We start from the raw sequence: 27,899 nt of genomic DNA, 5'->3' as shown, positions 1-27,899 counted from the left end.
TAGTTTACATTCCATAAAATTCATCCATTATAAGAGTACAGTTCAATGATATTAAATTTATATAGCTATACAGCCATTATTGAAATCTAGTTGCAGAGCATTTCTGCCACACCAGAGATCCTTTGTACCCATTTTCATCCCCCATGCAACCACTAATCTAACTTTGTCTCTATAGAATAGGCTTCTTTGCATAGTTCATATAAACAGGATTGTACACATGGTCTCATACATCTGACTTCTTTCATGGAGCATATTTTGAGTTTATCCATGTTGTAGCATGTATCAGTTGTCTCATGCCTTTTTACTGCTGATTAGGATTTCATTATATGAGTATATACATTTTGTTTGTATATTCAATAGTTGCTGGATATTTAACCTGTCTTCACATTTTTGCTAGATATTTAACCTGTCTTCACATTTTCGCTATTATGAATACTACTACTGTTAACATTTCTGTGTAAGCCGTCATATGGACCTATGTTTTCATTTCTCTTGGGTAGGCATCTAGGAGTAGAATTGTTGGGTTGTATGGTAATTTATGTTTTACTTATGAAAGAAACTGCCAAATTGTTTTCCAAAATGGCTGCACCACTTAACATTCCTGCCAGCAGTTTTCCAAGCCTTTGGACCATTTTACATGCCCGCCATCCCAGCTTTTCCACATCCTTGCAAACTTATTTTTTTGTTGTTTTATAAATAATAGCCATCCTTACTGGGTGTGGTTGGTACCTAATTGTGGCTTATGATTTGCTTTTCCTCAATGCTAGACTTATGAACAGTTGTTCATATTGTAGTGACGTCCCATTTTTATTTCTGCTTTTAGTGATTTGAATCTTACCTCTATTTTCCTAGTCATCTAGCTAAGGGTTTATCAGTTTTATTTATCTTTAAAAAAAAAAAAACAGCTTTTGGGGAGCCCGGGTGGCTCAACGGTTTAGTGCCGCCTTTGGCCCAGGGCATGATCCTGGAGACCCGGGATCTAGTCCCACGTCGGGTTCCCTGCATGGAGTCTGCTTCTCCCTCTGCCTGTGTCTCTGCCTGTCTCTCTCGAATAAATAAATAAAATCTTAAAAAAAAAAAAACAGCTTTAAAATGTTTTTTCTCTATTATTCTATTCTCTATTTTCATTTATATCCACTCTAAACTTTATTCTTTCCTTATGCCAGCTTTGGGTTTAGTTTGGTCTTCTGATTTCTTCATCTATGCAGTTAAGTAATTAGTAAGAGATGGTTCTTTTTTTTTATTATTTAAGATTTTATTTATTTGAGAGCAGAGCTGGAAAGAACATGCAAGTGGGGAGAAGGAGCAGAAGGAGAAGCAGACGCCCCACTGAGTTGGGAGCCAATCCGGGGCCTGATCCCAGGACTCTGGATCATGACCTGAGCCAAAGGCAGATGCCTAACTGACTGAGCCACCCAGGCATCCTGAGATGGTTCTTTTTTAATGTATGTGTTTACAACTATAAATTTCCCCCTTAGCTGTATCCCATAAGTTTTGGTATGTTGTGTTTGTTTAAATTCATCTCAGGGTGTTTTCTTTCTTCCCCCGAGGTATTTTCTAAGTAACCTTGTGATTTTTTTCTTTGACCTCCTGATCATTTAAGATTGTTTTGTTTAATTTCCACATATTGGTGAATTTTCCAGTTTTTTTCTGTTACTGATTTCTACTCTGATTTTACTGTGATTGAAAAAGAAACTGCATGATTTCAGTCTCTTTAAGGTTATTAAGACTTGTTTTGTGGGTTAACATACAATTCATCCTGGAAGATGTCCTCTGTGCCCTTGAGAATGTATATTTTTACTGTTAGATGGGGTGTACTTGTATGCCTGTTAGGTCTAATTGGTATATAATGTTTTAGTCTTTTCCTTTTTGATCTGCCTGGTTGTTGTATGTATTATTGAGACTAGGCCACTGATGTCTCCAGTTATTATTGTAGAACTATTTCTCTTTTCAATATTGTTAATTTTGTTTCACATATTTTAGGGCTCTGTTGTTAGGTGCATATATGTTTATAATAGTTATTATATCTTATTGGATTAACTTTTTTCAACATATAATCTTTTTTGTGTCTTGTAACCTGTTTTGTATTAATAACTATTTTGCCTGACAATAATATAATCACTCCAGGTCTTCTTTGGTTAGTACGTGCTTTCAATATAATTTTCCATTCTTTTATTTTCATCTTCTTTGTATCTTTTTTATCTAAAGTAAGTTGCTTGGGGTGCCTGGGTGGCTCAGTTGGTTAAACATCCAACTCCTGATTTCAGCTTAGATCATGATCTCAGGGTAGTTAGATCGAACCCTGCATTAGACCTCATGCTGAGCATGGAGCCTGCTTAAGATTCTCTCTCTCCCTCTCTCCCTTTACCCCAAATCCTCTACTCTCTTCCCCCCTCTAGAAATAAATACATAAAATGAGTCTCTTGTTGTCTATTTGACTATTGTTGTCTGTTGACTAATTGACTATTTCAATTAAAAAAAAGTCTCTTGAAGACAGCATATGGACAGTGTTTCATTCAATCTGCCAATATCTCTCGTGTGGAGAGTTTAATTGACTTATATTTAAACTAATTGTTGGTGAGGAAGGATTTATTCCTGCCACTTAGCTATTAGTTTTCAATATGTCTTTTATGGTTTTTGTTCATTAATTCCTCCATTACCACTTTTTTAATATAATTTTTGTAGGACTATTTTGATTCCCTTCTTTTTCTGTATATTTTAAAGCCATTAGTAGTAACTTTAAGGATTACAGATAACATCTTAAACATACAGCAACCTATTTTGAATAATACCAAATTAGTTTCATTAGTATATAGATCACACTACTAAACATCTTTGTCCCTTCTTTATATTCTTATTGTTAGAGATTACATGTTTATACATTGTGTGTCCATTAACATAAATTTATAAATATTGCTTTATACATTTGCCTTTCAAGCCATATAGGGAAAAAATAGTTTTACAAACCAAAAATACAATAATACTGGCTTTGACATTTACCTATCTAATTAATTTTACTGATGTTCTTTATTTCTTCTCATGGCTTTGAGTTTCTCTCTGGCTACTTTTTGTTTCAAGCCTGAAAAACTCCCTTTAGCATTTCTTACAGTTCCGGTCTATTGGTAATGAAATCCTTCAACTTTTGTTTATCTGGAAATATCTTCATTTGTCTTTCATTCTCGAGAAAGAGATTTGCCACGTATACAATTTTTCATTGCTATTTTTTTTCTTTTAGAACTTTAAATATGTTATCCCACTAGTTCTGGTCCCCATGGTTTCTGATGAGAAATCAGTTAATCCTATTGAAGATCTCTTGTTTGCGGTATTTGCTTCTCTTGCCGTTTTCAAAATTTTCTCTTTGTCCTTGGGTTTTAGCAATATGACTATAATGTGTCTCAAAGTTTATCTGCTTGAAGTTTGCTGAGCTTCTTGGATATATATATATTCATGCCTTTCATCATATTTGAGAAGTTTTTAGCCATATTTCTTAAAATATTTTTTTCTGCTCCTCTGTTTTTCTTTTCTCCTTCTAGGACTCTTATGGTACATGTGTTGGTATACTTAAGACTGTCCTACAGGTTACTTAGGCTCTGCTCATTTTTATTCATTCTTCTTTCTGTCTTCTTCTAGGACTGAATAATTTCATTGGTCTTATCTTCCCATTTGCTGATTTTTTTCTTCTGCTTGCTGTAATCTGATGTTGAACTGCACTAGTGAATTTTTTTTCATTTTAATTATGCTAGTATTCAACTCTAAAATTTGCTTGGTTCCTTATTATAATATTTTTTCCTTATTGATATTCTTATTTTGTTCATACATTCCCCACTCACCATTTCTTTGTAATTTCCTTTAGTTTTTTGAGACAGTTAATTTAACATCTTTGAGTAGTAATTCCACTCTCTGGGCTTCCTCAAGGATGTTTTAGTCCAATCCTATTTTTCCTGTGAATGATTCATACTTTGCTCTTTTTGGGTGTAGTGTAATTTTTTATTGAGACCTGGACATTCTTATTACTATAATGGGTATTCTTTAAATCTGTTACACTTCAGTGATTGCTGATTTTTGCTTGTTGAATGCTAGAGTCATCCATTTGTGATATTTCCAAACTATTTTGCAAAGTGTATACTTCTTTTTGTGTGGGATCACAAGTTTCTGTTTTGTTTTTTTTTTTTTAAGATTTTATTTATTTATTTATGAGAGACACAGAGAAGCACAGAGACATAGGCAGAGGGAGAAGCAGGTTCCCCACAAGGAACCTGATGCGGGACTTGATCCTGGACCCTGGGATCATGCACTGAGCCGAAGGCAGACACTCAACTGCTGAGCCACCCAGGTGCCCCTCAAATTTCTGTTCTTATTTCTGCAATCAGTTGGTAGCCTGAGAAAGATTTTTTCCTTAAATATCTGGCTCAGAAAGACGGACAGAAAAGAATTTTATCTTTTTTAATGTTCCAGTAGACACCACCAGTAGAAACCACTGCTGCAAGATGACTGAACTGATATAAGTTAGGTGTCTGTGCTGGTCCCTCAAGGCACTGCCAGACCAATAAAATCCATAACTCCAAATTTTAGAAGGATGTGATCCCAACTATCCCTCCTGATGCATCAACTTCAGAAACATGGGCTCCTAATCCCCAATGCTGTGGAGGGAAGGATTGAGGAACTGAGGGAAGGTGGTTGTTTACACGTGTTGTAGACTTAGGAAGGATCAACATCCTCTTCCTTCATGTACTTACCTGTTTGTTACAAGAGTTTGATAAGGTTCTAGATTTCTAAAATGGTTCATTACAATTGCTCTTTACAGCTCATACAGCTCAATTTTTACTTTGGGGGAGGAACTGAGCTCTAGATCTTCCTGTTTCTCCATTTTGCATCAGTGATGCTTTTGAACTGCAAATTTGATTTAAATTTGTTTTAAATTTGATTAAGACCAGTTTACCAATTTTTTATTTTAGTGGTGCCTGGGTGGCTCAGATGGTTAAGCATCTGCCTTTGGCTCAGGCCATGATCCTGGGGTCCTAGAATCCAGCCCCACATCAGGCTCCTTGCTGAGCATGAAGTCTGCTTCTCCCTTTGCCCCTCCTCCTGCTTATGTGCATGCAGCGTGCACATTCCCTCTCTCAAATAACAAAATCTTAAAAATTTAAAAAATATTTTATCGTGACTTTGATGTCATATTCAAATTTTTTGCATAAACCATGGTGACTCCTGTGTTTAGCATGGCTGGATGGCAGACCTTTGGAGTATAGGCAGGCCACAGAGAGCCTGGTAGGGGCAGCACAACATGGCTTGGTAAGAACTGCCCAGGGAGTACAAGTGAGCTGTGTGGGGCTTACCAAGGGAACAAGTATATCACTGCCAGCAAGAAGCCTTTGGGGTGATAGTTTCCATATCAAGAGGGCTGCAGAAAAGCCATCTCCAGGCTGAGTTTGCTGATGCTGCAAGTTTGCTTAAGGACTACATGTCCCCGGCACTTGACTGATTAAATTTCTACTGAATGTCCTCACACCCGTGCCATTGACCCACCTTGCAGCAGCTAGAATTCGCAGGAAAGCTCTTTATCCTATAGTGTCTCTTCATTGCCCTCTATTAAGAAAATTTAACAGTTTCATGTTCATTTTGAAAGAGAAATGCTCATAGAAATTCTGTTATTACACACATGATATCAGATGTTATTTAAATTAATAGACCATCCTTTGAGGGTTGAAATTTTATGTTATAAAAATATCAGTCCTTAGTATAATCATTATTAAAAACCTCCAATCTAGAGATCTTATTAAGTAGAAAATTGAGTACTATTTATATAATCCCTGAGATGAAACTTCTAGGGCCTCCTAAGTAGAAATTACTCTACATCAGTTCAATTCCATTGCACACCCAAGGAAATGAGAGTGTCTCTTTAATCTATTATGGATTATCCCACATTTTTTGGTAATATTTTACTTACTTATTTGAGAGCACAAGAAGAAGGAGAAGGAGAAGCAGGCTCCCTACTGAGCAGGGAGCCTGATGTGGGGCTCCATCCCCAGGACCCTGGGATCGTGACCTGAGCTGAAGGCAGCCACATAACCCACTGAGCCTCCCTGGCACCCTGAGTTTCGTCAGTCTAATAGTCAGTTGTATAAGTAATAGAAATAATTTTATTTAGGGGTACCTGGCTCACTTGGTGGAGCATGCAATTCTTGATCTTGAGGTTGCGAGTTACAGACCTTTGTTGCATGTAGAGATTACTTAATAAAAAAAATCTTAAAAAAAGAATTTAAAAGTATTTTGTATTTGTCTTGAGTACAAACATACTTTAAAAATTATTAAGTAGGGGATCCCTGGGTGTCTCAGCGGTTTAGCGCCTGCCTTTGGCCCAGGGTGTGATCCTGGAGTCCCAGGATCAAGTCCCACGTTGGGCTCCCGGCATGGAGCCTGCTTCTCCCTCCTCCTGTGTCTCTGCCCCTCTCTCTCTATGTCTATCATAAATAAATAAATAAATCTTTAAAAAAAAATATTAAGTAGTCCTCTGGTTACCAGAAACACAATTCATGTAACTTTTTTGTGTTTCAGAAACCTTTTTCCAAAAAGGACAAAGGAACTCAAATCAGTTGTCCATAGTGCTCCTGGTTGGAAATTATTTGGTAAAGTCCCTCCCAGAGAGAATCTTCAGAAAACTTCCAAAATCATTCAACAGGTAAGTACTAATATAGCCATGTGGTTTGTCTTAGTGTTTCAAATATTTTTTGATAACTAATCATATTCCACTTTCATTCATACTTTTTCTACATAAAAAATTGGGGGATTATTAGATATTTGTAGTAATGTAAATTTTTTTTTAATCATGCACATATTTTCAGTTATCTTTTATGGTTGTGAAAATTCTCTAAAGTGATAGAACATTGGTTTTTTTCACCCTAGTTTTTCCTTGCAGAGCTTTTTGGCTTTTTTGTTTCGTTCTTCTTAGCTAAGCACTCTTACCACATACTTTGATTTCTAGTGGCATATGGTTGCCAGTGGTGCAGAATTGTCAATTGATGAAACAGAAAGCAAAAACTGAGTAAATTTTGAGGTTGAACTCTGTTTTTGATCACTTTTCTAGTGTTCTGCCTAAACCAAGGACTTTGTGAGATGGGTGGGTATATAATCTGTTTCTAGTAATTTTGGAGCCAGTTCTTCTACTATCTGTATTAATATCCATATTCTGAAGCTCTTAAGAATTTTAGATATTTGGCTCTTAAAACTTGACTCCATTAGTACTAGGATATCAGTGAGACTGGATCAATTTACAGGCATTTTTAAGTTCTGAGAAGTTGTTGCTCAGGAGATATGTATATACTGCATTTCCTGTTTCTCTCCTTCCCATTCGGAGTTTTTCAGATTCAACACAATCATCATGTATAAAAATAATCACATTAAGACAATAATCATCATTCAAATTGGATAAAATATCTTTCAATCTTCCATTAAGGATTTAATAGTGCCTCTTATTGCTTAAAGAGAAACTGGTTTCCCAAGTAATACAAGAAAATTTTTAGATCTTTAAAAACTTTGTTGTAGTTAATTTTATTTACAATTAAAATATTGACTAGTTTATAAAGGTGCTGGGACTTAGAACTGTAGTGTTGTGTTTTGCAGCCTGTGAGCCCAGGTACCCCATGTGCTGCAGCTAATGCAGAGGGGAACAGTGGCAGACTCATTGATATTCCACGTGTGTTGGGATACAGCACAGACCATTATCTTCAGATTATACACAATTTCAACATTAAATGGCATTATGTTTTTTTTCTGGCATATCTTTGTGAATCTGGTTTTCTGAGATTGCTGTGATGAAAATCAGATACTATGCAAAGATCAGTGTTCAACAGGAAATGAGCGTGATCGTGTCCAGTCTGATTTCAAGATTTGTAAAATTAGAGTGCACCACAAGCATACATGCCTAATAAGTAATTGTGGTTATTTAAGAATGAAAACCTTTTTCCCTTCAATTTATATGTATTATTTTTTCAAATGACTACTAAGTGTTAGGACAGAAATCCTTATTAAATTGTTGGACATAACTATTTATTAAACAGAATATTTAGGCATTTCTGTTGGTTTAGGGGAAGTTGTGAAAAAAATTATTGGTACTCTAAGGGTACTGTTAACCAAGAAACTAGGAATTTTTGCTATCTCAACATCTTAAATTTTAACTTTTTTATAAAGTCTGAAAGTAACTTTTCTTGTCTAGAGTTTTTCAGAAGACCAAGTTCGCCCTCTAGAGGCAAAACAGTGGTCTTGCTATTGAAGGTTTGTATTCTTGACTTTATGATAGTTTATGTTAAATATGCATGTGCATACTTTTATATCTTTATGTAAACTAACATTCTGCCATAGGTCTCTAAATTACTGGTTGGATAATTTTCTGTTTACTTATATGCTGTATACGTTTTAATTAGTTTTCATTTTGGAAAGTTAAGACCACATTCTTTCTTTTTCATATATATTGTGTGAAAATTTGATGAGTGCTCAGGGAAAAAACAACTCTTATTTTTATGTGGGAAGAGAGAGTGGAGTTTAAATGCAGTTGCTCTCCTCTATAGTCCTTTGTCTGGCCTTTTACAAATGATGTTATCTCCTACCTGCTACTTTTAGTTTTTGAATGTTCCAGCAATGTGGAGGTACTAGTGTGTATTTTGGTGCCTTTTCCATGATTGTTTGTTTGCTGGGAGGTCTGGTAGATAGTGAAGTCTTTTTTCTTCTGATCCTTTTCCACCCTCAAAATATGTAATCTCCCTTTGGATGGAACCTATTTCTGCATCTCCCTGTCTGCTTTTTCTTTCCCTATTTCTGTGTATGTTCTCTCATCCTCATTTGTCTGACTTCGCTCCCCTTTTTCCTGCAGTTGTCATTTTCAAAGTGGGCATGATTTTCTTTTAATAGTAACAGCAAATTTATAACTTTGTGTCTCTGTTGTTTCCACAGCCCTGACTTTTAAACTGTAAAATATTAATGAATATAAAAGTATATTTGAGATCCTTTACCATTTACTCCTTTTGAATGAATGCTATATGTTCAGAGTCAGAAATAAAAAGTGAAAGTATTACCAGTAAAGACGTGAGGAATGTTAGGGCATGTCTTTATTTTCTTTTTTTAAAAAAATATTTAATTTATTTATTTGAGAGAGAGAGAGCAGGAGCAGGGAGAGGGAGGGTGCTGGGAGGAGCAGAGGGAGAGGGAGAAGCATATTCCCTACTAGGCAGGGAGCCCAACACAGAATTTGATCCTAGAACTCTGGGATCATGACCTGAGCTGAAGGCAGATGCTTAATGGGCCGAGCCACCCAGGCTCCTCAGAACACATCTTTCATGTTTTAGGGCAGGGCTTTATGCTATTCAGGCTATAGAAAATGAAGGTTGCTTAGTAATTCCAGTGTAAAAGTACCTGAAAAAGTGAGGCAGTGCTAAAAGTACAAAACAAAAGTACATTCTGCTGGGCTTTCTAAGGATTCCTTACTTGCTTTTTGATTGGCATAATAGTAAGTTTTACTGAGAGATTAGAGGAGGAGTAGTATCTCATAGGATAATAATTTTTTAAAGCAGATATTCAGAAAGGAGTTGATATATTCTTAAGTATGATTATATTATTGGGCCAGAATTTTCTTTTTAGTGGAAAGATCTATAAGATTATAAAGTAACTGTATGGAAAAGTAAGATTTTATTTATAAACTTTTTTCCTAAATTATTAATTACACAATTAACACATGATTGCATTCTCTATAAAGTATAAAACATTATAGGAAGATATGTTTCATTTCACTTCCCCCTCACATTTTTAGGCCTTTTAAAATTCACTTTTTGTGTGGAAGCACATATAATTGTATGTGTATATTTTTACATATGTGGTGTTATCTATATTTTTATAATTAATTTTAAGTACAGGATATTACTCTATATAATTTTTTTTGCTTTATTTATATTTACATGTTTTGCACCCTTGGCTTTTCAGAGATACATGAAGTTCATAAGTGAAAGATATTTGTAGGTTATTTTTTAAATTTTTATTATAGTAAATTTATTAAAGTTCTGATCAATTATAGTGCTTTCATGTTAGGATAAAGCAACATAAAAATCATTTTAGGGTAACAGCAAAGTCAAACTTATGTTTGGCATTTAACTTGAATCAATTCCCAAATCATATGAATATTCATAATATTATTTTATGAGGATTATCACATGTGTTCTCTTGCAGGTGTGAAATTCCTGCTTGTGGCCTTTTGAACCAGTTGGTGAGCCATATTAAGAATTGCATCTATTAATTATAAATAGTATTTCAGTTATATTGTATTCAATTGACCTAAGTTTTTGGTTTTTCTAAATTAATTGGCCAAAGTTGGAGTGTAGCTACATTGTCTTATGACCTCCAAACTGCAAGTAAGAATGATTACAAATAAGCCATGTTATGTATAATTGTAACATGATTGCAATCTAGATTGAATATACCCTATTTATGTCAAACTGACAGATTTTTTTTTGCTGGATACTGTTTTTATATTGGCATCTTGAAATAAGTGAATGAGGTTATAGTACTTAGATGATGTTTCCAGTTTTTCATCACTCCTTTTTCTGAGTGAAGTTTCAGTTGAGAGGTTGAATCACTTTCACAAAGCTTTTGACAGGTAAGGGAAAAAAAGTTTTAAGATACTAACTGAACTCTTAATCTGAGCACTTCAAAATGTATTAAAAATCTAAAAGAGTAGGTCACTTTCCTCAGTTAAGCCATTGCCTTTGAAATGTTTTACTGCAGGAACAATAACATTATGAAAAGGACTAGAATATGTGTGCTTTGTGAGCAATACTTAAATATACAACATTGTGAAGGTGTTAGAGTTTAATATTGTGGTTAATAACTTGATTGGTGTGTGCAGCATTAGAATACTTGAAAACAGTTTGTTGGCTTTAATTATGCTTAAATATAGGTACCTTCAGTGTAAAATTTGAGTAGTGCAAAAAGTACCTACTTCCTTATTTGTGGTTAAATTGTGGAGGGGCTAGACTATGTTCAGAATTTATTTTTGAAGAGTCCTTAAAATTGTTACACCCTTGTGTGTTTCATTTTCACTTTTGTTTACCTAGGTAATGTCACCTTGAGAAGGTAGTCAGTAACTACCTTTCCAGCTGCATGTGTGTTCTTTGTTTTATAGTTAATGATAAATTAATTGTCTTTCTTCCTCATTGTTAATAAACTGATTTCATAGAAGTTAATTTGTATGGTCTGAGAAAGGCATTCATAATAGCTCAGCCTGTGCTTCTTGGAGAGGAGAAAAGTATAAGCCTTAAGAGAAAGCTTACTTTAGTTGAAGAAAACTAAAAGAATAAAAGCAGAAAATTCTCACAAATTGAACTGTGCAGGATTTGGAGGAAAGTTTTTTTGATCTCAGAGACAGAGACTTGGAAAAGGGTTATAGTCTGAAAATACTGACTACTTGTTATTTGATTCTGTAAATTCAGTTTGTGTCAAAGTTATATTAAAAGTTTTATTTTGTCTTTATGTTAGACTTGAATATTACATTAGGCATCAAATTAGATGAAACAAACAAAATTGTTCTAATAACTATACCAAAATGAAGTTTACTAAGGTATTCCTGTATGCCAAAGGGTCATGAAATGTTTTGTCCCAAGGTATCATTTAAGGTTTAGTTATGCGATGGATTTTATTTCTCCTGATTCACAGACTCTGGAATAAAATTTAGAGTCAGTAAAGGCATCATAATTGGCTTTATCCTCTCTGCTCCAAGCTTGATGGTTTCCCTGGCTCTTGGATCAAGTTGTGTAAGAGAGCCTCTTTATCTTGGGCAGGCATGGTCTTGAGGTGGTAGGGAGGTCTGTCTACATGGGGAGTTACTTCCATTTCTGAAATAATATTCTGGCTATCTATAAACTATTCATAGCATATAGAAATATGAGGGTTTACTTATTGATGCAGCTTTAACATTAACTCCTTTAGGAGAGGTGTTCTCACTGTCTATTGAAATTCAAAGTCAAGTAGGTTTATGTCAGGCTCTTTTGGTTTTCATGTTATCTTTGGAAGAGAAGCTCCTATTTTATTCTTTCTTCTCCCCAGTTCAGTATTTTACTTCTTTAAGAAGCTATTCAAAGACTCTGGCTACCCTCCCTTTGAACCCATAGTCTGATCTTTTCTCACATTGCCGTCCTAGTCACCTTCTTTCTGGTAGGTATCTTTAGCTACAGGGCCCACAGCATCAAAGTGTCGCAGAATACCATTCTGCTACCAGCTCACCATGTGACTTCATGTTAGCAAACTCTAAGCCTTTTCTCTAGCAGAAATTGAAGGATAAAATTCTTGAACAGATTCTAAGATTCTTCTCTAAGATTGTCTGGCTTTTGTTTCAATAAATGCATAATTCAACATACATTGACATGTATTATATAATAGGTATGGCTTGAGTTCTTGGGATGTAAATAAATATGAGTCCTAGTCTTTGAATTATTCTAGTATAACTATGAGGCAAGGCAAAGCTTTATATATAATTTTAATGATTTTGAGTGCTGTAGTACTTTGTCAACAAAGTATGAAGAGTACACATATGAAAGAAAGTACTATTCTTTCATATTGTCTTCTGAAGTATGCTAACTAGTAGGAGTTTATAAGGTAGACAAGATGGGGAAGGCCATTCCAGAAAGAGGAAATTGAACAAGCAAGCAGGAATCAACAAGATTTGTTTAGTTAGTAGGCCAGTATATCAGGGATATAGGATAGATGGTGAAAGGTCATTAGCCACAAGATTAGAGAGTTGGGTTTTATCCAAAATACTTTTAAATAAGGTACTGAGACATCAAATTCATATATTAGAAAAGTAATTCTGGAGGTATTATATAAACTAAATTAGAAAAGAGTGGGTTGGCAAACAAGGATATTAAGATTTATTGTAATAGTCTATGATTCTGGTTGCTAAATACAGTGGATTACCTAGAGAATGTGTTAAAAATACAGCCCCATACATTGAGTTCCTAATGTCAGATTTGTGTTTTTCAATTCTTGTGTTTCTAGTTGGCTCTTTTTCAAATCTGCTATATCACTTTTTACAGTTTACAGTTCCCTGCTGAAATTTCAAGCTTGGCCTTTATCTCCTTAAACATAGTGAGTATAGTTGTTTCATAGCCTGTGTCTGATAACTCCAGTGTCTGCAAATTCTGTAGGTCTGTTTTTTTTTATTTTTTTTAATTTATTTATGATAGTCACACAGAGAGAGAGAGAGAGAGAGAGAGAGAGAGAGAGAGGCAGAGACACAGGCAGAGGGAGAAGCAGGCTCCATGCACCGGGAGCCCGATGTGGGATTCGATCCCGGGTCTCCAGGATCGCGCCCTGGGCCAAAGGCAGGCGCTAAACCGCTGCGCCACCCAGGGATCCCTGTAGGTCTGTTTATATTGAAAATTATTTCTGCTAGTTTTTTTTTTAAGACTATTTTACTCGCGCGTGCGAGAGAGAGAGAGAGAGAGAGAGAGAAAGCAGGTATGAATAGGGGGAGGGGCAGAGGGAAAAGGAGAGAGAATCTCAAGCAGACTCCTTTCCGGGTGCCAAGTTCCACATGAGGCTCCCAACTTATGACCTGAGCTAAAATCAAGAGTTGACCTGAGCTTAAATTCAAGAGTTGGGGGCCTAACCAACTGAGCCTCCCAGATGCCCCTCTGCTAGTTTTTGTTAGATGCTACTTTATCTCTGCATGCCTAGTTACCTTTGCTTGGGTATTGGATATAATATTTGGAACATATATATAGAAAACAACTTGAAGGCTATCATCCTTGAGAGATTTTAATTTATGTCTCTCAGGTACCTGATGGTACTAGCTATCTAGTTTTTTCTTCCTTTAAGATGAGCAGAGCTCAGATGCCGTCTGTTTTGGCCATTTTTCTTATTAAGTTGAAAACATTTTTGGGGGCAGCCCGGGTGGCTCAGCGGTTTGGCGCCACCTTCAGCTCAAGGTGTGGTTCTGGAGATCTGGGATCAAGTCCCATGTCAGGCTCCCTGCATGGAATGGAGCCTGCTTCTCCCTCTGCCTGTGTCTGTACCTCTCTCTCTATCTCTCATGAATATATAAATAAAATATTTTTTTTAAAAAAAACCGTTTTTGATTATTAAATCAACTTTTCATTCCTGGGATAAACTCGCAATTAGTCAAAGTCATCATTCATTTTGTATGTTGCTGGATTTGATTTGCATATATATATTTTTTAAAGATTTATTTATTTATTCATTAGAGAGAGAGAGAGTCAGAGACACACACAGGCAGAGAGAGAAGCAGGCTTCATGCAGGGAGCCCAATGTGGGGCTCGATCCCCAGACGCAGGATCATGCCCTGAGCCAAAGGCAGATGCTCCACCACTGAGCCACCCAGGTGTCCCTAATTGATAAACTTCTTTAGAGTATTTTTGGATTCATAACAAAATTGAGCAAAAAGTATAGAGAATTTCTGTATACCTCCTGTCCCACACAGGCACAAACTTCCATGCTGTTGATTTCCTATACCACTGTTTTGTACCTTTGTTAACAATCAGTGAATCTACACTGACACATCATAATCATCCAAAGTCCATAGTTTACATTAGGGTATACTCCTGGCGTTGTGTACATTTGAAGAGTTTGACAAATGTATAATGACACTATAGTATCATAATTTCACTTTATTCATTAATGAATAAAGCTGCTATAAACATCTGCAATTTTTTTATGGATATAAGTTTTCATTTCATTTGGGTAAATGCCAAGGATTCTGATTGCTGGATCATATTGTAAATATATGTTTAGTTTTATAATAAATAGCTAAACTGTATTCCAAAGTGGATGTACCATTTTTCATTCCCATCAGCAGTAAATGAGAATTCTATTGCTCCTCATCCTCATCGGCATTTGGTGTTGTCAGTGTTTTGGATTTTGGGCATTCTAATAGGCATGTAGTAGTATCCTATTGTTGTTTTAACTTTCAATTCCCTATTAACATATGAGGTGGAGCATCTTATGTTTACTATATATCTTCTTTAATAAGGTATCTCTTCAGATCTTTTGCCATTTTTTAACTGGATTGTTCATTTTATAACAGTAAGGACAAGGCATCTCGGTGGCTCAGTCAATTAATTAAGTGTCCAACTTTTGATTTTGGCTCAGGTCATCTCATTCGTCAAATTGAGCCCTATGTTGGGCTCTGTGCTGATAAGTAGGGAGGGAGTCTACTAGAGATTCTCTTCCTTTCCCTCTGCATCTCCCACACTTGCTTGTTCACACTTTCTCTATAAATAGGTAAATTTTTCATATATATGTATAAGAAGAACAGAACTCAGTAGACTTTTGAGAGTTTTTTGTATATTTTGTCTAATAGTTCTGTATCAGATACATTTTTTGCAAGTATTTCCTGCCAGTTTGTGGCTTGTCTTCTCATTTTCTTACAGCATCTTTAACAAAGCAGAAGTTTTTCATTTTAATCAAGTTCTGTTTCTCACTGATTTCTTTCATGGATTGTTCTTTTGGTGTTACAGAAAAATTATCATCATGACCAAGGTCATTTAGGTTTTTTCCTGTCTTCTAGGAGTTTTATAGTTGGGTATTTTTTGTTGTTGTTTTTTTTTAACGTCTATTGAGTTTTTTTTTTTTTTTTTTAAGATTTTAATTTATTTATTCATGAGAGACGCAGAGGGAGGAGCGGGCTCCCTGCAAGGAACCTGATGTGGGACTTGATTCCAGGACCCTTTGCCCTGAGCCAAAGGCAGACACTCAACCACTGAGCCACCCAGGCTTCCCTATTGAGTTAATTTTTATGAATGATAAAAGTCTGTATCTAAATTCATTTTTTTTGCATGTGGATGTCCAGTTATTCACCGTTTGTTGACAAGACTGTCTTTGTTTGATTTTGTTGCCTTTGCTCTTTTGTCAAAGACTAGTTGACTGTATTTATGTGGGTCTATTTCTAAGCTGTCTGTTCTGTCCCATTGATATATTTGTCTTTTCTTTTGTCAGCACCACACTATCTTGATTATTGCAGTTTTATAGTAAGTCTTGAAGACAGGTAGTATCAATCTTCTACCTTTATTTGTCTCCTTCAATATTAAGTTTGCTATTCTGGGTCTTTTGCCTCTATCTATAAACTTTAGAATCACTTTGTTAATACCCACAAAATAACTTCCTAGTATTTTGATTGAGATTATGTTGAATTAATAAATTTGAGAAGAACTGACCTCTTGTCAATACTGACTCTTCCTGACTAAAAACATATCGTATCTCCCCATTTATTTTGTTCTTTTTGATATCTTTCAACAGAGTTTTATAGATTTCCACTTGTAGATCATGTACATATTTTGTTAGATTTATGCCTATATCATTCTTTTGGATGCTTATGTATAAATGCATTTTAAATTTCAAATTCCATATGTTTATTGCTGACAAATAGGAAAGCAATTGGCTTTCCTTATATCCTGCAACCTTGCTATAATCTCTTGTTAGTTCCAGGAGTTTGTTGATTTGTTCAGATTTTCTACAATGATAATCATGGCATCTGCAAACAAAGAGAGTTTTTATTTTTTCCTTCTCTATCAGTATACTTTTTATTTCCTTTTCTTGTTATATTGCATGAAGTAGGACTTCTATTTAATGTTGACAGGCAATGGTGGGAGGGGATATATACTTGTGTTCTTGATTGTAGTAACAAAACTTTGAGTTTCTCACCATTAGATATACTAGGTCCAGATTTTTTTTTTTTTGCTATTATTTAAAAAAGTGTGTGTGTGTGTGTGTGTGTGTGTGTGTGTGTGTGTGTTGTTCCATTATATCTCTGATCATTTCTTTGGGATAACTTTTTTCTTTTTAAATTTTATTTTTTAAATTTATTTTTATTGCAATATAGTTGACACAATGTTACATTAGTTTCAAGTGTTCAACATAATGAATTGATAGTTATGTTATGCTGTGCTCACCATAGTATAGCTACCACCTGTCACTGTGCTATTACTAGCTACAGATTTTTAGTAGATATTATTTATCAGGTTGAGAAAGTATCCTTTAATTCCTAGTTTACTGAGTTTTTGTTAGGAACGTGTTGAATTTTGTCAAATACTTTTTCTGTATTTATATGATCATTTGGTTTTTCTTTAGCCTGTTGATATGATGGATTATATTAATTGACTCTAAAATGTTGAGTCAGTCAGCCTTGCATACCTGGGGTAAATAAATTCCCCTTGGTTGTTGTGTATAATCCTTTTTAGACATTGTTGGATTCAATTTGCTAATATTTCATGGAGGATATTTGCATCAATATTCATGTGAGTTATTGGTCTATAATTTTCTTATGGTGTCTTTTTGCATGTTTTGATATTAGGATAATGCTGGCTTCATAGATTAAGTTAGGAAGTAATACTCCTTTTTTAAAAAAAATTTATTTATTTATGATAGTCACAGAGAGAGAGAGAGAGAGAGAGAGAGAGAGGCAGAGACATAGGCTGATGGAGAAGCAGGCTCCATGCACCAGGAGCCCGACGTGGGATTCGATCCCGGGTCTCCAGGATCGCGCCGTGGGCCAAAGGCAGGCGCTAAACCACTGCGCCACCCAGGGATCCCAGTAATACTCCTTCTTCTGTCTTCTGGAAGAGATTAGAAAATTGGTATAATTTCTTCCTTATATGTTTGGTAGAATTCACCAGTGAAGCCATCTGAGCCAGGTGCTTTCTGTTTTGGAAGGTAATTACTGATTCAGTCCTCCTTCTCTCTTTCCTTGCCTTCTTTTCTCTTGCTTCTCCTTCCTTTCTTTCTTTCTTTTCTTTCCAGAGTTATTAGGCTGATTCAGTTTTTTTAAACAGATAATAAGCTTTTCAGATTATCTATTTCTTATGAGTTTTAGCAGATTGTATCTTTAAAAAATTGATCCATTACATCTGAGTTACCAAATTTATGGGCATCTGGTTGTTCATAATATTCCTTTAATGACCATCAGATCTGTAGTGTTCCATCTTTGATTTCTGATATTTGTAGTTTTTGTCTCTTTCTCTTTTCTTTTTTCTTAGCCTAACTGGAAGCTGTGTCTTCATTGATTTTTCTGCCTCCTGGGTCTGTCAATTCTGATAGTGGGGTTTGGAGCCTCTACATATAATAGTGGATTCATCTGTTTTCTCCTATAGTTTTTTCACTTTTTGCTTCAAAATTTTGATATCTATTGTTCAGTGCATACACATTAAGGATTTTTATGTCTTCTTGGAATATTGACCCCTTTATCATTATATAATGCCTCTTTTTTATATCCCTGATAACTTTTCTTTCTCTGAAGTTTGCTCTTTCTGAAATTAATATAGCTATTTCTACTTTATGTCTTAGCATGGTATGTCTTTTTCTGTCCCTTTACATTTAATTTATAAATGTCTTTATATTTAAGTAGATTTCTTGTAGACATTGTTAGCTCTTATTTTTTGATCCCACTTCTTTATTTTTTTTAAGATTTTATTTATTTATTCATGAGAGACAGAGAGAGAGAGAGAGAGAGAGGCAGAGACACAGGCAGAGGGAGAAGCAGGCTCCATGCAGGGAGCCTGACGTGGGAATCTATCCTGGGTCCCGAGGATCATGCCTTGGGCTAAACCCCACGCTAAACTGCCGAGCCACCCAGGCTGCCCGATCCCACTTCTTTTTTTGGTATATTTAGATCATTCATATTTGAAATGATTGTCGATGTTGTTTGGATTAGTATCTTGTTCTTCATACCTCTTTTTGTCTTCTAATCTTTTGCTGCCCTTTGTTGTTTTAATAAAAAAATTTATTCTAATTTCTAGTCTTAGCATATCAGTTATACTTCCTTTAAAAATTTCATTAGTGTTTGTCCTAGAGTTTGCAATATGATTTCATTTACAGCTAATCCAAATTCATTTTCAAATAACTTATACTATTTCACAGGAACTGCGAGTACCTTATAGTAAAAAATTCCCAGGGTGTCTAGGTGGCTTAGTCAGTTAAGCATCTGATTTTGGCTTGGGTTATGATCCCTGGGTCCTGGGATTGAGCCCTGCATCAGGCTTCCTGCTCAACTAGGAGTCTGCTTCTCTGTCTTCCTCTGCCCCTTCCCACTGTGCATCTCTCTTTCTCTCTCTCAAATAAAAATCTTTAAAGACACAAATTCCCCCCTTCCATCCCCTGTATCCTTGCTGTCATTCATTTCACTTGTATGTAAGCACGTATAATTATGGATGTATGTATATACACATACACACACACACACACACACACACGCATATATATATATAAATGCATTTGTAATTGAATATATCATTATTTTGAACCAACTGTTATCTATTAGATCAGTTAAGAATAATAAAAATAAAAACCTTTATTTTACCTTTATATGTTTCTTCCTGATGCTCTTCCTTTCTTTGTATTCAAAAAAAGTTTTTGACCTATATGATTTTCCTCCTCTCTAAAGAGCTTCTTTTAACATTTCTTGCAAGGCAGATCTAGGTAGCAGATCCCTTCAATTTTCTTTTAATCTTTATTTTTATATTTATTTAATTTGCTTTTGAGGGATGCCTGGGTGGCTCAGCAGTTGAGCGTCTGCCTTCGGCTCAGGGCATGATCCCTGTCCTGGGATTTAGTCCCACATCGGGCTCCCTGGGAGGAGCCTGCTTCTCTCTCTGACTCTCTCTCTGTATCTCATGGATAAATAAATAAAATCTTTAAAATAATAATAATAATAATAATTTCCTTTTGAAGGATCATTTCACAAAATACAAAATTTCAGGTCATTGCATTTTTTTCTTTCAACACTTTAAATGTTTCTTGTTTCTTCTTGTATGGTTTCTGAGAAGTTGAATGTAATTCTTATCTTGGCTTCTCTATAGGGAAAGAGATTATTTTTTCCTTCCGTGGCTTCTTTCAAGATTTTTTTCTTTATCTTTGTTTTTTTGCAATTTAAATATGATCTGCCTAAGCATAGTTTTTTTTTTTTAGGGGGGGGCCTTTATTCTGTTTGATGATCTGTAGTTTGGTGGTTGACATTAATTTGGGGAAATTTGCTCCTTTTAATATTCCATTACACATAAATACTTTTGTAGTTGTCCCATAGTCCTTGGATACTCTTTTTTTTTTTTTTTTTTTTTTTCCCCTAGTCTGTTCTCTATGTCAGTTTTAGAGGTTTCTATTGAGATATCTTTAAGCTCAGAGATTCTTTTCTCAGCTGGTAGATAGTCCTATCTACTAATGAGCCTATTAAAAGCATTCTTCGGGGATACCTGAGTGGCTCAGTGGTTGAGCATCTTCTTTGGCTCAGGTCATGATCCCAGGGTCCTGTGATCGAGTCCCACATCAGGTTCCTTATGGGGAGCCTGCTTCTCCCTCTGCTTATGTCTCTGCCTCTCTGTTTCTTTCATGAATGGATAAATAAAATCTTTAAGAAAATGCACTCTTCATTTCTGTTGTAGGTTTATTTTTTTATCTTTCACATTTTTTCATTCTTAAGATTTCTCTTTCTCTTATATTGTCCATCTGTTCTTGCATGTTTACTTTTTTCATTAATACCTTTACATATCAATCATTGTATTTAAAAATTCTTTGTCTACTAGTTCTAACATTCCTGCCATATCTGACTCTGATTCTGATGCTCATTCAGTTTCTTTAAACTGTTTTTTGCTTTTTATTATGCCTTACAACTTTTTATTGAAAGATGGACACAATATGCTGAGTAAAAGGAACTATAGTAAATAGATAAATAGACCCTTAGTAATATAGTAGTAAGGTGGCTTGGGGAGGGAAAGTTCTATACTCTTATGATTAAACCTCAGTCTTTTGATGATTTTGTGTCTTTGGATTGTGAACTTTACCAGTATGTCTTAGTCTCCATCTCCCCTTAGGTGGGAGAGGATGGCTAGAGTGGGCTGAAGTTGGGTGTTTCCTTCCCCCCAGGTAAATTAGGCTTTGATAAAACCCCAACAGATTACTCTCTGATAAAATAGTTTCTTCTGAGAACGAACCTTTTTAAGGAAAACAGATGCTCTAGTTATTTCAAAATAGTTCCTTTCAGTTAATAATCAAAATCTATGAAGAACTTATCAAACTCAATACCCAAAGAACAAATAATCCAATCAAAATGGGCAGAGATACGTGAACAGACATTTCTCCAAAGAAGACATACAAACGACCAACAGACACATGAAAAAATGTTCAACATCACTCTGCATCAGGGAAATACAAATCAAAACCACAATGAGATACTGCCTCACACCAGTCAGAATGGCTAAAATTAACAAATCAGGAAACAACAGATGTTATTAAGGTATAAATTTCCCTCTAGCCATGCTTTAGCTGTATTCCACAAGTTTCAGTATTTTCATTTCAAATGTTTTCTCTTTTTCTTTAACTAATGATTATTTATAAGTTTATCATTTTAATTTTCTAATATTTCACAATTTGCCAGATAAGTTTCTGTAAATGATTTCTAATTTAATTCTGTTACGGTCATATAATATACATTATGCAATTACAGTCTTTTTTAATTTGAGACTTGTTTTATGTGTCAGACAGAGCTTGTTTTAGTGAATATTCCTTCTGCACTTGAAAAGATTGTGCATTCTGCAGATTTTGGCAGTGAGTTATATAAATGTCAATTAGGTCTTACTAGATAGTGTTTTTCAAGTCCTGTATAATTTGCTGATTTTCTGTTTATTCTGTGAATTACTGAAAGAGGAATAATAAAATCACCACAATCTACTTTGCTGTTTTTCCTTTTGCTACACATGTAGCTTTTTTTGTCTTCTTGATGAATCAACCTATGAAGTTTTTGTCTGACTTTAATTTAGCCACTGAAGCTTGCTTTCAGTTAGTGGTTGCATGATACTTGTTTTTCTATTCTTTTTTACTCATCTTTAAAGTGGGTTTCTTATATAACATGTATTTGAATCTATTGTATACTGTCTGATATGCTGAGCTTTTTATGTATAAGTGTCATTTAATGTCATAATTGATGTGACTTGTTTTAAATTTACCATCTTGCTATTTCTTTTCAAATTGTCCCATCTGGCCTTTGTTTCTTTTTTCCTCTTTTCCTGCCTTCTTTTGGATTAAGTGAGTATTTTCAGTACTCCACTTTATTTCCATTATTAGTTTATTAGATATGCCTTTTAGTTTTTTAGTGATTGATTTGACCAACAGTTCTCAAGTGTTTAAGTTTCACAGATCCTTTGGATTTGTAGTGATTAGAGACCTCAAAGAATTTTTGCTTAAGATGATTATCAGTTATTACTATACCCAAAATTAAAACTGAAAAATGTGTAAGTATTTATTAATTCATTTAAAAATAATAATAGTAAAATCATTACATGTTAACATAAGTAACATTTATGTTAACTGTATTTTTAAAAATCTGTTAAAAAAAAAACTGGTGGGAAGAGTGGCATTGTTTTACCTTTTTTCCCCCTTCTTTGAAGTCTGGCTTAATAAAAGGCTAGATTATATATCTATTCTTGCTTTCAGTTTCTTGCTATATGTTGTTTGGTTTATATCTGGGAAGAAAATCTGGCCTTAAACAGATAATGTAGATAGTGTTAAAAACAAAATTCAGTTGAGTAACTGTGAAGGTCTAATTGGCTTTATTAAGCAGTTTATTAATCGCATAGCATCCCTTTCACAGCATAGCTCCGAGGAGCTCTGAGGAGCTTTACAAAATGGAAGTTTTTTATAGGAAGAAAGGTGGGACAAGACATTATTAGCAAAATAAAAGAAAGGATTATTTCAGGCCAAGTTGCCTTTCTTTAGGGATGACCCCTTGTAGGGTCTTATGATGAGGATTATTACTTCATTTTCCTTGGGGAATGGAGGTGGGAAGAATGGAGAGGGCCCATGTGACAGATTACCCCATTTGGTAATGACCAGAAAATTCCTGTCTGATTAAGACTACATTTCTCGGGCAGGTTAAAACTGCAGTTAGGTTAGTTATCAAACCCTGTGTGGTCTAAATGATTCCATTTTGGTCCTGTGGTTTTCTTTTTGTAAAGGGAAGAACATTTTAAAAGCCTTTTTAGTTATTTGTGGATATTCTTTGTCACACTCAAACTATCAAGTGGTACCTTATCTTAAAGGTAAGTTATATTGTGGAATCTGAAAATATATAACTCTGCAATATTAAAATCCATTGTTCTCTCCTGCACTTTGGATGTTTTTACCCCATGTGGTTTCATAATATCATACATTGATCATTTGGAACATACTGGTTTACCATATTGCAGATCATTTAAATGTAATATTTTATTATACAGTATTTAAAAATTATAGTAATATCACCACTGATTTCATCTAAAAATTTATTGAAAACTGTCAAACATATGGTGGCATTTATAAGTTTGCTGAATTTCAATTTCCCTTGAAAGATTGACTTTTATTATTGACAATAATTATTCAGTTGCTTTTCTTGAAATCGTTACTTCACTTCATCATTTTTTGTTTTAATAAACATTATATTGGAATAAGTTTAGATTTATAGAAAGGTTGAGAAGAAAATACAGAGTGTTCCTGTATATTCATTCATTTTTCATTAATGGTAACTCTACTAGCATTATTCTGGGCTTTGTCAAAACTAAGGAATTTATATTGGTATATTGCTGATAACTAAACTCCAGATTTCATTTGGATTTCACCAGTTTTCCTACTTATATCCTTTTACTGTTTCAGGATCCAATCCAAAATAAAATACCATATTGTATTTTGTTACCATGTTTCTTTGTCTCTGTGGACTTTGACAATTTCTCGATTTTTCCTTGTTTTTATGACCTTGACACTTTTGAGTGGTACACTTTTCAGGTGTTTTCCAGCATGTTCCTTACGAGAAAAACTACTATTTTCTCTCTCTCCTTAATATTTCTGACACCAACTGGGTAGGATTCCCCCCCCCCCCCCCCCGCATGGTGACCAATTCTTTTGACAGCAGTGCGGTGTTCTACAATTGAATTCACTTCTGACGCTATTTACTTGGAGTCAGTGTCAGATTCCACAGGTTAAGTTTTTTTAATGTTACTTCAGCACTAGGAGAGCTAATGTTAATACACTGACAAACTATGAATATAGTTTTGACTTTGCAGGCCCAATAAAAGCATCTCTGGGACACTGTTGAGAACTGCTGCAGTAGGGCTTATGATACTTTCTCATAGTCTACCCTCAATAGTGTTTTGTCACTTTGTGTATGATGTAATAACCTTACAACAGCATATTGCCATTCTTTGTCTTCTCATTTCTGTGCTGTAAACCCCTTCATACGGTGATAATATTTTTGCTTTCAGTAGCTCTGTATCTTTTAAAAATATCCTTTAAGTGAGGGGCACCTGTTGGTTCCGCGGTTGAGCATCTGCCTTTGGCTTAGGTCGTGATCCCAGGATCCTGGGATCAAGTCCTGAATCAGCCGCCCCCCCCCCCCCCCCCCCCCCGGGAACCTGCTTCTCCCTCTGCCTAAGTCTCTGCCTCTCTGTGTCTCTCATGAATAAATAAATAAATAAATAATCTTTTTAAGAAAAATGTTTAAGTGACTTTTATATTTTTGTCCTTTATGTCTTTTCCAAAATGTCTTTTTATATTTTTCCATATTTTACTATTTTCATGCTTTTCATTTCTTTGTATAAGCCCCTTTTTTCATATGATACAGTCCTTCTGCCTGAAAATTTTCATTTAAATACAGTTCAGGTCTACTGACAACAGATTCTTTCAGCTTTTGTCTGAAAAATGTTACTATGCTTTTGGGTTTTTGTTTTTTTGAGTAAACTCTGTGCCCAATATGGGCCTTAAACTCATGACACAAAAATCAAGATTTGCATGCTTTACCAACTGAGCCAGCTAGGCACTCCTATTACTATTATGCTTTTGCTTTTGAAATATATTTTCTCTTGGTATGGGATTCTAAGTCAACAAGGTTTTTTCCCCCTCGTTGTTTTATTTTTTCTTTCAGCATTTTAAAGCTTTTTCCATTCTTTCTGACTTGCATGGTTTCAGATGGTTCTGAACGTTCAGGTCTCTCCTGAATGTTCTATGTATTCAGTGATGACTTTACATTTTGGTTGGTAAGAATGTGAATACTTCTCATCTCTAAGTGAGCTCTGGGGACTCTTTCGCTTACTGCTCCCCAGTAATTAAAATTGTTCTTATCCCAGGTGCTGTTTTTGCCTAGTCTTGTGTTTTGCCTTACACATTGAAGGTTAGTGTTCAGCTGAGACTCAGCAGGACTCTGATGCAGATTCCTGGAGCTCTTTCTCAGTGGAATGCTTTCTTTTTCACTACTCTGGCACACAAATTTTGGCCCTCCTCAGCCACTGTAAACTAACGGTCAGTTTTTGTTTGAATTTCCCCTTTCTGTACTGATGTCCAGGGTGGCCTTCATGCACAGTGGAGTGATGCTAGCTAGGCTTATCTTGTTTCCCCTTTGTCAGGGATCATCACAAAGGCTATTTTCAGCAAGAAAGGTGCTATGAATTACCCAATACACATGTGGGAATTTACCCTATCTTTGTAAAGAATTAGCCAGTGTGTTTATGTGTGTATGCGTATGTGTCATTTTTAGGAATGTAGATGAAAATAAAATGCTTCTTTGAGTTTTGAATTACATATTCAAACGATTACGATATAGTATATAAAATAATGTATTAAGAACTAGTACTGGGGATCCCTGGGTGGCGCAGCGGTTTGGCGCCTGCCTTTGACCCAGGGCGCGATCCTGGAGACCCGGGATCAAATCCCACATCGGGCTCCCGGTGCATGGAGCCTGCTTCTCCCTCTGCCTGTGTCTCTGCCTCTCTCTCTCTCTCTCTCTATCATAAATAAATAAAAATTAAAAAAAAAAGAACTAGTACTTTCCTGTTCAAAACTGTGTTATTAAAAAAGAAAAAAAAAACTGTGTTATATCTTCAACATCAATGTTTAGCATCACTGTGATCACTGTAACTGGTTTTGGGGTCTCTAACCCCGGAGCACATTATTTTCACTTTTGTCCAAGCTGTAGAAGATACAGTGCCCCTTTTTTTTTTTTTTTTTTAAAGTAGGCTGCACGCCTAGTGTGGTGCCCAACACGGGGCTTAACTCTTGGTCCTGAAATCAGGATCTGAACTGAAATCAAGAGTCAGACACTTAAATGACTGAGCCACCCAGGCACCCCAAAGATACAGTGCTTTTTGATTCTTTGTACTATCTTCTATGAGAAATTTTGTCTCAAGCCATAAATTTCCAAATGTATTACATTTTTTCTTTCGTTCTATAGGTATAAAATTATCACTATAGCAAAGTCTCTTACTATGTTATTTTTTGATACAATATAATTTTATATATTTAAAGACTTAATGATAGCTTGCAATCAGATGGTTATAACTCCAGAAATAAATATTTTACGTTTAATTTCTTCCTTTCCTACTCCAGTTAAGCAAACAACAATAAAAAATTCCGCTCATCAACAAGTGACCTTCCACACTGATTGAGATAATTTCAAGATATGTGTCTTCTAATAATTTGCTGTTCAAAATTAATAGAAAGTACCTAGTATGAAAGATGCTATTAGCAAATGGGCTACGTCTTTTCTGAGAGATAATTTTGGGAAAAAATATCTTTTCTTTTTATATGTATAGAATATCTTTTTACCTTGGAATTGTAAGACATTTTTTCTACCTTACACTTAAGGAGATGACAACAACTGCCTACCATATTTTGATCAGACTAGAATGATTGCCTGTTAGATGCATATTTTTTACGGTAGCAGAATAAATTATTCTACAGATGTTTGCCTGTCTGCCCTTAGCATTGGTTTCACATACTATTCTAGTTATCTCAATTAAAGTAAAAATAGTTTATAGGACAGAATATTTTGAGTGAAAAGGAAAGAATAAATTACAAAAATAATAAATAGACTTCATTACAACATCCCATAGAAATACATTCCATATGTTAAATGCTGCTTCTCTTACATTTAGTGGATAGATTCCAACTACTCATAAAATAGGTCAGTTAAAACAGCTTTGTTGGCAGAAAATGGAGCAGAACCTTAGAGTATTTTCAGATGATGAGTGTACTATGGCTAGCATTATTTACTGATTTCTTTGGACTATGATATTTCCAGTTGCTTTTTAATATTGTAAAATTCCTTTATAGCTTTATAGATTGTAAAGTTATAAAGGACCAGGTCACAGTGTTTAGCTCATTATTAAACTTCTGTTGAGGAACTATATGGGGGATTTTTATGATATGATAAGACACAGGGAATTAAAGAGGAGAACCTCTTAATCATTCAGATTCCCGTTGTTTTCTACATATATTTAAGCATATGTGACATACTTGTTTATCATTTCTTTTGACTACCACATCGGAGAGCACAATTCTAGAGGCTTAATCATATTGAAGTTTGATTTTTTCTTTTGGCAAGAATATTTCAGGAATTGTGGTATGTATTTCATACTGTGCACCATAAGAGGAAACATCATCTGGTGGTCTTTTCTTGTGATGTTTAGTTGAATCAGTGTATTGTCAGTCTGATCTACCCATTTTACAGATCCCCATTATTCTCTCACTTAATGATTTTATCTCATTTTTTAAAATTGTCATAGACAGCTACTTGACTGTTAATATAGTAAAGTATAGATTGTTAAAAGGCCAGGCTCTGGAATTATACTGTCTGCCATTTATGACCTTCAGCAAGTGACTGCATCTTTTTGTGCCTTATTTTCCTCTACTGTGCTTAGGTGCCTCCCTCACAGGGTTCTTTCAAGCATCAAATGTGTTAAATGTTTAACATGGTACATTGTGTCAGTAAATATTGTTAATATATTGATTTAGAAGTGCTATTTTATTGTGTGCATTAGCATTTTTTTTTTTTTTTTTTTTGCCTGGGAAGTTTTTTTAAGTAATAATCATTATATTCTGTCTGTCAGTGAGACCAGGTC

The 27,899-nt window shown here is 35.0% G+C and overlaps 1 protein-coding gene across 7 annotated transcripts in view; it reads left to right on the top strand.

The window, feature by feature from the left end:
* The window catches only part of TBC1D12 (TBC1 domain family member 12), a 121,874-nt gene that overhangs the window by 52,762 nt on the left and 41,213 nt on the right, over nucleotides 1-27,899 (top strand). For 2 of the 7 annotated variants that reach the window (XM_077878335.1, XM_077878336.1), the window contains 2 exons: nucleotides 6,556-6,679; nucleotides 10,213-10,249. Coding sequence is in view for 1 of the 7 variants with exons in the window: in XM_077878330.1 (XP_077734456.1) it covers nucleotides 6,556-6,679 (124 nt within the window). In the remaining 6 variants the exon portion in view is untranslated. Of the gene's footprint in view, nucleotides 1-6,555; nucleotides 6,680-8,212; nucleotides 8,272-10,212; nucleotides 10,250-13,070; nucleotides 13,123-27,899 lie in introns of those variants that run through there. The other 5 variants (XM_077878331.1, XM_077878333.1, XM_077878334.1 and 2 more) reach the window with 5 other exon arrangements.

This window comes from Canis aureus, chromosome 29, assembly GCF_053574225.1.
Source record: "Canis aureus isolate CA01 chromosome 29, VMU_Caureus_v.1.0, whole genome shotgun sequence".
In the NCBI taxonomy this organism is placed as follows: domain Eukaryota; kingdom Metazoa; phylum Chordata; class Mammalia; order Carnivora; family Canidae; genus Canis; species Canis aureus.
The sequence above is the reverse complement of the archived record's forward strand: the minus strand, read 5'-3'. Positions and strand labels throughout refer to the sequence as shown.